We start from the raw sequence: 12659 nt of genomic DNA, 5'->3' as shown, positions 1-12659 counted from the left end.
ACTGAGCCACCCAGGTACCCCAACCATATTTTCTTTATCCATTCATCAGTCGATGGACATTTGGGCTCTTTCCATAATTTGGCTTTGGGGATAGCACTGCTATAAACATTAGGGTGCATGTGCCCCTTCAAATCATCATTTTTGTATCCTTTGTATAAATAACCTAGTAGTGCAATTGCTGGGTCGTAGGGTAGTTATATTTTTAACTTTTGGGGGAACCTTCATACTGTTCTCCAGAGTGACTGCACCTGTTGGAGACAAGGGAAACAAAAGCAAAAAATGAGCTATTGGGACCTCATCAAGATAAAAAGCTTCTGCACAGCGAAGGAAACAACAAAACTAAAAGGCAACCAGTGGACTGGGAGAGGATATTTGCAAATGACATATCAGATAAAGGGTTAGTATCTAAAATCTATAAAGAACTTATCCAAACTCAACACCCAGAAAACAAATAATCCAGTGAAGAAATGGCCAGAGACATGAATAGACACTTTTCCAAAGAAGACGTCCAGATGGCTAACAGACACATTAAAAGATGCTCAACATCACTCATCATCAGGGAAATACAAATCAAAACCACAATGAAGTACCATCTCACACCTGTCAGAATAGCTAAAATGAACAAATCTGGAAACAATGGATGTTGGCGAGGATGTGGAGAAAAGGAAACACTTTTACACTGTTGGTGGGAATTAAGTTTTTATTTATATTCCAGTTAACATACAGTGTAATATTAGTTTCAGGTGTATAATATAGGGATTCAGCATTTCCATAAAACACCCAGTGCTCATCACTAGTGCACTCTTTACTCCCATTACCTATTTAACACATCCCCCCCACCCACCTCCAGTCTGGTAACCATCAGGTTGTTCTCTGTAGTTAAGAGTCTGTTTCTTAGTTTGTCTCTCCCTTTTTTCCTTTGCTCGTTTGTTTTGTTTATTAAATTCCACATATGAATGAAACCATACGGTATTTGTCTTTCTCTGACTTATTTCACTTAGCATAATACTTTGTAGTTCCATCCGTGTTGCAAATGGCAAGATTTCATTCTTTTTTATGGCTGAGTAATATTCCAGTGTGTGTGTGTGTGTGTGTGTGTGTGTGTGTGTGTGTGTGTGTGTGTGTGTACATACCGCATCTTCTTTATCCATTCATCAGTCGATGGACACAGGCTGTTACCGTAATTTGGCTATTATAACTAATGCTGCTGTAAACATCAGGATGCATGTATCCATTTGAATTAGTCTTTTTGTATTCTTTGGGTAGATACCTAGTAGTTGCTAAATCATAGTGTAGTTCTAATTTTAATTTTTTGAGGAGAATCCATATTGTTTTCCATACTGGCTGCACCAGTTTGCATTCCCACTAACGGTGCACAAGTGTTCATTTTTCTCCACATCCTCACCAACACGTGTTGTTTTTTGTGTTTTATATTTTAGCCATTCTGATAAGTGTGAGGTGATATCTCATTGTAGTTTTGATTTGTATTTCCCTGATGATGAGTGATGTTGAGCATCTTTTCATGTGTCTGTTAGCCATCTGTATGTCTTCTTTGAAAAAATGTCTATTCATGTCTTCTGCCCATTTTTTAATTGGATTATTTGTATTTTAGGTGTTGAATTGTATAAGTTCTTTATATATTTTGGATACTAATCCTTTATTAGATATGTTCTTTGCAAATATCTTCACCCATTCTGTAGGTTGCCTTTTAGTATAGAATTTTTAAATTTGTATTTATTAAAATTTTCTGAATTCAAATAGAAAAATTAAATTTTTATTATGTCAACAAAAATTATAACTCCTTTTTTGGGAAGGAGTTGTTTATTCCATTATGTCTTTTTTTCCTTACACAATGTATTTTTCAAAAAAAAGGTAACCCTATGCCAATAATCACAGAAGTTTTCCAAATTTTACTGGTCCATGTAAACCTTAAAGTCTGGGTGTTGGAAATCTTGGTCTGTACTCAGTAAACTCCATTCTTACTACCTCACTTCCTGACTCCTTGCAGCCTGGCTCTGGGCCTAACTTTGTGGCTGAACTGGTTTCTAGAAGGTTAACATTGATTCTATGGTCTCAGCACCCTCTTTTTAAACCAAATTTCCCCTTTGCCTTTTCTGTAATGTTTAATTCTGTTGCCTATTTCATCATTGAAACTCTTTTGCCTAGCATTTACTGAGAACGCTTCTGTATCTACCTCAGTGACCATTTTTCAGTTTCTTTTAATGCCTTTATTTTGTTCCTATTGTGACTCTTGTTTACAGTGCCTGTAAATAGTATGCATGAGAATGAATTAGCCATAAATAGAAGCTGCAAGTTGCTAAGTAGAGACTATTTAGTAGAGACAGTCTTTTGATATAAAGCTAGGCTTATAATCAGTATTAAATAGTTTCCCTAACTGATAACAGTTGTTTTTTTCAAGTACACACATATGTTTAATGCATTGCATTCCTTGGTATGTATCTTTATTAAACCACTTCTTTTTTATTGGACTTAAAAAATTTTTTTTAATATTTATTTATTTATTTATTTATTTATTTATTTATTTATTTTTGAGAGAGACAGAGAGAGAGCAGGGAGGGGCAGAAGGAGAGAGAGAATCTCAAGCAGGCCAGATCTGAGCTGTCAGTGCAGAGCTCAATGTGGGGCTCGAACTCACAAACCGTGAGATCATGACCTGAGCCAAAATCAAGACTTGGATGCTTAACTTACTGAGCCACCCAGGTGCCCCTTAACCATTTCTTTATGGATATTTTCTTTCCATTTGTGTGCATATGCTTTTAAAAAAATAACCACATGTGCATTCTTGTGCCTACGTCTTGACACACTTTGTGAATATAACCACATTATAAATTCATAGTGGTAGAATTGTTGAATTGTAGTGTATGTGCACTTAAAAGTTTGGTATACATTGCCAAATAGCCTTTCTAAAAGTTTGTACCAGTTTGCACTTTTATCAACAGTATGAGTGCTGCTTTTTCCATGCCCTCTCCAACAATGAATATAATAAAACAATGTTTGCTTATCTAATGGGTGAAAAATGTTTACATTTTTATTTATTTTAGTTATAGTGAGGTTGAGCATATTTTATATTACTGGTTCTCAACTGGGAGTGTTTTTGCCTACCAGGGGACATTTGGCAATGTTTGCAGACATTTTTGGTTGTTACAACTGAGAGAAGGTCTGGGGAGAAAATTCTGCTGGCATACTGCTAAACATCCTGCAATGCACATGACAAAGCATTATCCCCAGATACCAGTAGTGCCAGAGTTGAGAAACTATTTTATATTATTCTACTTCATCTCTTTTGTTGGTTTATTATCTGTAATTCTTGAGTTATTTTATTGGTTACTTTCAGGTTTATAGTATATAGCTTTAACTTATCACAGATTACCTTCAATAATGTTTTACCATTTCACATACAATATAAAAGCCTTATAACAGTATATTTTCATTTTTCTCCTCCTGGCCTGTAATACTATAATACATTTTACTTCTACATGTGCTATAGACTTCACAAAAATAATTATAATTGCTATTAGTAGTAGTAGTAGTAGTATTTTATTTTAAACAGTTGAGTATCATTAAATTTTTTAAACGTTATTATAATTTATTATTAGATTGCACATATTTCAGGTGAATAATTTGATAACTTTTGGCATGTATATATAATTGTGAAACCAACACCAAATATCACAATGAACGTATTCATCATCCCCAAAGCTTTTCTCCTGCCCTTGGAAATCTGTCCCCCAACCCCAGGCAGCCACTGATCTGTTTTCTGTTGCTATAGATAGGCTCACATTTTTAGAATTTTATGTTAATGGAATCATAAACAATATATTTTGTTTTTGTCTGACTTTCATCTGGCATAATTAGTTTGACATTTATCCATGTTGTATGTATCACTAGGAAAACATTTTTAATGACAGAGATTCCAGGTAATTGAACTGTTATTAAAGAGCATGCTGAATTCTAAAGTCATTTGATGTGTTCTGTTTTAGGTCATGACTTGCCAGAGTATGATAATCACATGAGAGCACTCATTGCTACAGATGTCATTTGACTCATCAGAAAAAATCTGTTTAAGAGAAAATATCTATACGACCAGATCCATTTCATTATTGAATGGCTTGATGGATTTCCTTTACTCTGATACACACCAAAGCTGTCCTTATCAACCAAAGCAAGAAAGGATCCTGCATGAGTCAATCACAGAATGCCATTTTTACATCACCAACAGGTGAAGAAAACCTCATGAATAGCAATCACAGAGACTCAGAGAGTATCACTGGTGAGTCCAGTTTAATAAATATTGAAGTGCTATTCCTTACAGGATAAAATGCAGATGCCTCAGTCTAGTATATAAGATCTACCATGATGAAACCCTGGCTTCGCTTTCCAGCCTGATCTCCTGAGAGATCCACTGAATTAATATTTCCTTCTCCTAGGCCCTTACTGAATTATCAAAATCTGCCTTGTGTCTTCTGTGTCATCTATGTTGGATTCTTCTGTACCATGTGAGCCCTGGTCAGAAGGAACTGCATCATACTTACTCTCTTCCCATCTTGCCTTTCTATTCATATCTTCCTATCCCTACAAGGAAAGAGTTGCTTGCATTTATATACCTTGCAAGCATGTGACAACATTTAGGCACTTAAGAAGCTCTCAGGACATAAAGGTTATTCAAACATGGGTATGGGCCCATAAGCCCTTATCTGTAAGACCAAATCAAAACAACTCTGAATACTCAAAGTTTTTTCTAGACTTTGGTTCTTAAATTCATTGGTCCACAAAGCTTGACTTGTGTAGCTGTTTCTAGATTTATCTCACTTAGCGTGAATATTTGCTTGCTGAATGTGTATTAATGTATTTAAATATGGGGTGCTGCTACAAAACCAGTTGGTGATGTTATATATCGTATAGTAGATGCTTAGCACTACCTTTCTAAAACTCCAAAAAATTCTGAAGTCCATCCAAACCCAGTTTTTTTCAAATTTTTATTCAGTTTTATTGTGATATCTCCCCTCTTCTGTAACTCCAATTGCATGTATGTTAGACTGCTTGATACTGTAACACAAATCACTGATGATCTGTTCATTTTCCCCCCAGTTTTTTTTTTTTTTCTTAATGCTTCATTTTCGATTGTTTCCATTACTATGCCTTCAAGTCTACCTCAGTTCTTTTCATTTGGGGAATGTCTAATCTGTTAATGTTACCCAGTGAGTTTTTCAATTTAGACATTGTACTCTAGTTCTACTCGGGTTTTATAAAGATCAATATAAGTTCTGTTTCTTTTCATCAGGTTTATGTTTTCCTTTTAAATCTTTGAGCATATTAGGGGCGCCTGGGTGGCTCAGTTGGTTGAGCGTCTGACTTCAGCTCAGCTCATGATCTCTCCGTCCGTGAGTTCAGGCCCCGCATCAGGCTCTGTGCTGACAGCCAGAGCCTGGAGCCTGTTTCGGATTCTGTGTCTCCCTCTCTCTCTGCCCCTCCCCAGCTCATGCTCTGTCTCTGAAAAATGAATAAACCTTAAAAAAAAATTTAAATCTTTGAGCATATTAATAATTGCTGTTTTTAAATTGTTGTTTACTATTTTCATCATCTTTGTCATTACTGAGCCTATTTCTATTGATTCATTTTCCAACTGGTAATGGATTACAGTTTGCTTATTCTTTGCATATCTAGTAATTTTTGACCAAATACTGAATATTTTGAATGTTACATTGTTAGATGTTTAGATTTTGTTGTCTTCCTTGGAAGAGTGTTAAAATTTGTTCTGGCGTGTCCTTAAAGTTACATGCTGATAGGGGCGCCTGGGTGGCGCAGTCGGTTAAGCGTCCGACTTCAGCCAGGTCACGATCTCGCGGTCCGTGAGTTCGAGCCCCACGTCGGGCTCTGGGCTGATGGCTCAGAGCCTGGAGCCTGTTTCCGATTCTGTGTCTCCCTCTCTCTCTGCCCCTCCCCCGTTCATGCTCTGTCTCTCTCTGTCCCAAAAATAAATAAACGTTGAAAAAAAAAAAAAAAGTTACATGCTGATAAAGTTGATCCTTTTGAGACCTGGCCTTTTTTTTTTTTTTTTTTTATGAATATAATTTATTGTCAAATCACTTACATACAACACCCAGTGCTCATCCCAACAAGTGCTCTCCACCATGCCCATCACCCATTTTCCCTCTCCCCCACCCCCCCATCCACCCTTAATTTGTTCTCTGTATTTAAGAGTCTCTTGTGGTTTGTTGAGGCTTGTTTTTAATCTTTGTTATGTGGGTCTCTAGATCACACTTTAGATCATACTGTAATATGCTTTGTTCTAGCATTAATTTAATCCTACTACCAGTAGGTATGGCCTAAGATCTTTACTGATTATCCCACCTGTTCATAAGGGTTTTCTACAATGGCTAGATGAAATTCTGACCTCTTTTTGCCTTGTGTAGGAGAGTGACATAATGTAGATATGAAGATGTAGATGAAAATTTGAGTGTATGCGAGCAAACCAGTTTTGAGGCTCTTCAAGAGGAACAAGAGGAGTCCTTGATATTAAATGGACACAATGTGGCTACAAAGAATTGGGCATATGGAAGGGACATTTGAAAGATAAATGTTAGCAAGGGAATTGTTAAGACTGGATAATCAGAGAAAGATATCACATGATTTCACTCATATGTGGAATTTGAGAAACTTAACAGATGATCATAGGGGAAGGGTAGGAGAAAGAAAATAAAAACTGAGAGGGAGGCAAACCTTAAGAGACTCTTAAATACAGCAAACAAACTGAGGGTTTATGGGGGTAGGGAAAATGGATGATGGGCATTAAGGAGGGCACTTATTGGGATGAGCTCGGGTGTTATATGTGATGAATCACTGGAATCTACTCCTGAAGCCAAGACTAACACTGTATGTTAAATAACTTGAGAATTAAGGGAAAAAAAAAAAAAAAGACTGGATAATCAGAAAAAGAAAAGAGGATAAGCAGGAGAGTAGTAAATAGCACATTATTAGAAACACAGAAGCAAATAGGGGGAGCTAGTCAAGGATATTTAGCCTACTAAACCTTGATTGTATACTCATTTTATTTTAGAGGGGAGGGGAGAGGGACAGAGAGAGAAAGAGAATCTTAAGCTCCATGCTCAGCATGGAGCCCCATGTGGGGTTCAGTCACATGACCGTGGGATCTTGACCTGAGCTGAAATCGAGTTGGATGCTTAACTGACTGAGCCACCCAGGTGACCCATGTGTACTCATTTTTAAAATTACCTCTTGCAAATAGGGAATTGGTAACCTTAAATTTTCATTAGAATTCAATAATAATTAGAATTCATAAATAATTCATTAGAATTTCATTAGTACATATTAAAAGACAATTTCTAGGAAATAATGGCTCTATTAATGAAAGATAAATTTTGTTCTTCATTTCCATTATACCCCTGAATTGCCTACAAGCCTGTTTTTAGGTCTGCATATATTTATAGTCAACTTCTCTTCCTGTGAGTATTACACTGACTATCTGTATGTGATATATTTATGGCAGGAAAAAATTGGATAATCGCATGGAATTTGTAGTAATAAAATTTGGTTGTATTTTTAGGGCTTTTAAAGAGATCTGCTAAGGGTTGAGAGCTTCTTTAGAACCATATTTAAAGTTAAATGTACCTCATCTATGTGATTATATATCTCATCTTTGTGATTATGAAGTTACTGCTTGTCCTGGGTAAAGAGGGGTATGTGATGGGGTATGTGGTATTGTTAACTTCCTCATATTTGATTTATTAAACTGTTATTGTTAAGGTCAAGTTGTAGAAATTTACTCTTTTAAGATGTTTTCTTAAAATGAACTTTGTTGTTTTTTGCCAGAGTTAGAATATGTTTCTTTATACTACCCACAAAGGAAATATCAGATCTCTTTATAAAGTGTGAGGGTTGATATGACATCCTGTGTTTCTCTATTTTAAGCATGTTAAAAGGGATAAGTTTACTTTTTTGGTAAACTGCTAAATTTGGCAAGTGTTAAATGATGGGCCGTATTTGGAACAGGAAGCCAGGAGCAAACACAGAATAGAGGCAGAGAAGCCAAGTGTGTTCAGAGATGTATATGCAGGAAGTAGCTAGAGGTGTGTGGGTGAGAGAGTAGTGATGTGAAAGGTATTCAGGACTTCAAATGTAGTACATCTTTAAAATAAAAATGATAAAGTACTTATTCCAGTACTAGTGCTAGAACACTGCTGAAATGTTAATATTACTGGTTAACATTTAGCCAATAAATGTTTATTTTTTATGTCTAACTGCTGTGAGAATATACTGAAATATAATTTTTCTAAAGTTTAAAGAATACTCCCACAGAGTTTAAATTCTCTTATTAAAGAACATGTCATTTTATTCCTTTTGAACTAGCTATTTTCTGGTGGTTGTTTTGTGTTGCCTTTTTCTCCCAAGTATATAATTTATTTGAGGTCAGATCTCTTTTAAGCAACACTAAATAGACTGATAAGGAGGAAATATGAAATGTGTCCAAACTCATTTAAAATTTTAAAAACATAGTTATATTCACCAAGCAATATATATATGTATCTTTCTTGAACTGTCTGGTTTTTTTTTTTTTTAATTGATCTATATAAATTTAAGTTAGTTAACATACAATGTAGTAGAGGTTTCAGGAGTAGAACCCAGTGATTCATCACTTACATGTAACACTCAGTGCTCATTACAAGTACCCTCACTGATGCCCATCCCCCTACACAGCTCCCCTCCAGCAACCCAGGCAGTATATTTTTAAATAGACTATAATTAAAATTCATGGTATTATTTTTGCTATAGAAGTTTTCATATTAAAAAAAGCTAGAGAATGACCAACTATATAGTACCAGCATATATTAGTAAAAATCATTGGAGAAATTATCCCAACTAGTGTTTCTGTGGTTATCCTACTTTTAGAAACTAATTTCACTGATATTTTCTCTGTAACTAGTAAATTGGAATATTTTGGATTCATTTACATGGAATCTCCTCTTTAGATGTCTGCTCCAATGAGGATCTCCCTGAAGTTGAGCTGGTAAGTCTGCTAGAAGAACAGCTACCCCAGTATAAGCTAAGAGTGGACTCTCTATTTCTATATGAAAATGAAGACTGGACTCGGTCCCCACACCAGCAGCAGCATGCATCTGATGCCCTCTCTCCAGTCCTTGCTGAAGAGACTTTCCATTATATGAGTGAGTATTTTTTAGCCTTTTAGACTTTGTCCATTGAAATAAAGATGATAAGTATCTTGGTGTTGACTTTTAAGAAGTTTTAAAAGTCATTTAAAAGCATTTAAAAAGTCATTTAAAAGCATTTAAAAAGCATTTAAGAGCATTCCTAGCCATTGTTCATTGTGTACCTACTTGAACTCAAACTGATTTAACAACACAGAGAGATGATTCTGTGTTATGTCTGAATGTAGAAGGTTTGTCATTCTTTACAACTCTGAGTGTCTGTGGTTGCAAGCATACTCAGATATTTCCATTTCTTCGTTCTTTTATTTGATACTGTTCTCAGACTGAGTAGAAAAAGGAACTTAAAAAAAAGTAGTTGAAATTTTAATTTAAAATTTTAAAATTCCTTTATATCTCAAAGCATTTATTATATCAGTAGTTTGATATACTGAGCCATCAGCTTTTTGACTTTATATTTCCTGGTAAACACAGTCGTAGAAACTGTGTTAGTCATTAAGAAGCATAGTTTTTGGATACATAAGTAGTTTTAATAATTAAAGTATGGAGACCTTTTTGCTTTTGACTTCATTCCAAACATCTGCTTTCAGGTTGAGCTGACTTTTTTTTATTCATTCACTATAAAAATATGTGCATAGTAGCTGTTAGGATATATAAGAAAAGTCTATAAGTTCAACATTGATATAATTGATATATTGATATAAATTGATAAATTGATAAAATTGTTTTCATTTGAGTTACATATGACATTGCATCAGTTCCTACACATTTTCCCAGTGAGTGCTTCAGTGTTTTGTTTTGTTTTGTTTTGTTTTGTTTTTTAAATTTTTTCAACGTTTTTATTTATTTTTGGGACAGAGAGAGACAGAGCATGAATGGGGGAGGGGCAGAGAGAGAGGGAGACACAGAATCGGAAACAGGCTCCAGGCTCCGAGCCATCAGCCCAGAGCCTGACGCGGGGCTCGAACTCACGGACTGCGAGATCGTGACCTGGCCGAAGTCGGACGCTTAACCGACTGCGCCACCCAGGCGCCCCCAGTGTTTTTAATGATTGTTGTGAAATGCTCATTTTCATAATAATTTTTTTAGTAATCATTTTTATAGTAATCATTAACTTGCTTTTAGTAGTTTTCCTAGAACCAGGTTACGTACTACTCAGGAAAAAAATTATAAACATTGTTTAAACTTGAGGGGCGCCTGGGTGGCACAGTCGGTTAAGCGTCCGACTTCGGCCGGGTCACGATCTCGCAGTCCGTGAGTTCGAGCCCCGCGTCGGGCTCTGGGCTGATGGCTCAGAGCCTGGAGCCTGTTTCCGATTCTGTGTCTCCCTCTCTCTCTGCCCCTCCCCCGTTCATGCTCTGTCTCTCTCTGTCCCAAAACTAAAAATAAAAACGTTGAAAAAAAATTAAAAAAAAAAAACAAACAAAAACAAAAAACATTGTTTAAACTTGAAATGGAATATCAAGAAACTCAAAACTATTTCTTCCTCAACAATTCTTATAAGTAGCTGACTATTAAAGTTCTTAAGGTTTTCTTAACTTTCAAGTTTGAGAAGTTGTTTGCGAATTTCTGAAAAGTACTTATTTTTTATTTCCATTTCTCTTTGTTCCATACATTTTTAGATTTGTGAGAAAATTTCAAACTGGAATTTCATCAGGATAAATTTAGTTTTTGTCACTATTTTGATAAAGTGGCACAGAAAGTGCCCCTTTGTTTACTTTTTCTTTGTCATATACGCCACAAGAGGATGGAACTGTAGCTAGAAAGCTGTCTTAAATCACGATTTAACGGAGTTACTTTTAGAGAGAATGTTAAATAAAAATAAATTTTGGAAAATAAATGATAATCAAATTATAAAATACTTGGGTTTTCAGGACTTTATACAAAGCAAACCATAGTATTCAAGGGAGCAGTTTAAAACTCAAGATTAATAGGATGATACAGATTCCCTTATTCTAAATGTACTATTTTCACTTCAGCAATTTGAAAATTGGACTATATATGATATACTTAAGGTCATGAAGCAAATAAGCTATGATTATAATTGGTCCACTAATACTTTATCTCTGTACTGTAATTTCACTGTTATTTTAAAAGTATCAGTTCTGGGGCGCCTGGGTGGCGCAGTCGGTTAAGCGTCCGACTTCAGCCAGGTCACGATCTCGCGGTCCGTGAGTTCGAGCCCCGCGTCGGGCTCTGGGGCTGATGGCTCAGAGCCTGGAGCCTGTTTCCGATTCTGTGTCTCCCTCTCTCTCTGCCCCTCGCCTGTTCATGCTCTGTCTCTCTCTGTCCCAAAAATAAATAAACGTTGAAAAAAAAAAATTAAAAAAAAAAAAAAAAAGTATCAGTTCTTTGGGTTAATAGTTCATTAACCCATTTATTTATATTTAATAAACTTCATTATGAATTTGTATGTTATGAATATAAAAGATAAGTGATTTACTTCATTTAGCAAATTGACCAATGTTTTAAAAAGCAAGATATAAAACATTCTCTGACCCTTTCTAGCAGTTTTCTGTCCCTTTAAGATATCAAGATCCATGGCTCTGAATAATTATTATATACCCTGACAGGCCATCCTAGGGTTTAGCTCCTTGGTGCTACTCCAGCCCCTTCTAATCCATACTTTCCTCACTTGCCAGTAGATACTTGTACTCATTAAAATGAATTTTAACAACTAATAAAAAAGAGGTGGCCCAGGCAGAGAAACTTCCGTAACACAAAGAAATTGAAAGAGCTGTGAGAAGAAAAATAAATTCAGAGGGAAACATGGGCAGGATTTGGGGTTGTGAGCCTACCTCACATGGATGAAAGGATACTGGTTGTTCTCTGAAGCCCCCACCAAACCAGGAAGAGATTGTTTACTTTTAAAATAGAACACTTGGGAGCAATGGGTGGGTCCAAAAAATGATTCCATCCTACTCTCTGCCATATATAAAGTTTAAGATACAGAATATTTTGCATGCAGAACAGGTCATTTCAGGATTTTCTTAACTTTATTAAGAGAGAGACCCAGAGGGGCGCCTGGGTGGCTCAGTCGGTTAAGCGGCCAACTTCGGCTCAGGTCATGATCTCACGGTCTGTGAGTTCGAGCCCTGCGTCAGGCTCTGTGCTGACAGCTCAGAGCCCGGAGCCTGTTTCAGATTCTGTGTCTCCCTCTCTCTCTGCCCCTCCCCTGTTCATGCTCTGTCTCTCCCTGTCTCAAAAATAAATAAAATGTTAAAAAAAAAAAAAAAAAGAGAGAGAGAGAGACCCAGAGTGAGCTGTGGAGCAAGCAGTAAAGTCAGAGCACATCATAACAGAAAGTACCATTTGTTCATGTTAAGGCTAAAAATAGAAACCTGATCTGCCTTTCAGAGTATTTTTTATTTGGGAATAAGGGATCACCTGTACCACTTTCTAATGTGTAAGAAAAAGGGTTGGGGGAAATGATTAGCTTTATAAGTTTTATTTAAG

The 12659-nt window shown here is 36.0% G+C and overlaps 1 protein-coding gene across 1 annotated transcript in view; it reads left to right on the top strand.

The window, feature by feature from the left end:
• Positions 1-261: 261 nt before the first annotated feature.
• The window catches only part of TRAK2 (trafficking kinesin protein 2), a 42999-nt gene continuing 30601 nt past the window's right edge, over positions 262-12659 (top strand). The window contains exons 1-3 of the mRNA XM_086719264.1: positions 262-397; positions 4002-4291; positions 9009-9203. Of these exons, the coding sequence (XP_086575390.1) occupies positions 4201-4291; positions 9009-9203 (286 nt within the window). The 5' untranslated portion in view covers positions 262-397; positions 4002-4200. The remainder of the gene's footprint in view (positions 398-4001; positions 4292-9008; positions 9204-12659) is intronic.

The sequence above is a fragment of the Puma concolor genome, chromosome C1 (assembly GCF_028749965.1).
Source record: "Puma concolor isolate L17-30 chromosome C1, mPumCon1.1.hap2, whole genome shotgun sequence".
In the NCBI taxonomy this organism is placed as follows: Eukaryota; Metazoa; Chordata; class Mammalia; order Carnivora; family Felidae; genus Puma; species Puma concolor.
Note: the sequence above shows the minus strand (reverse complement) of the source record. Positions and strands in the feature narration are given on the sequence as shown.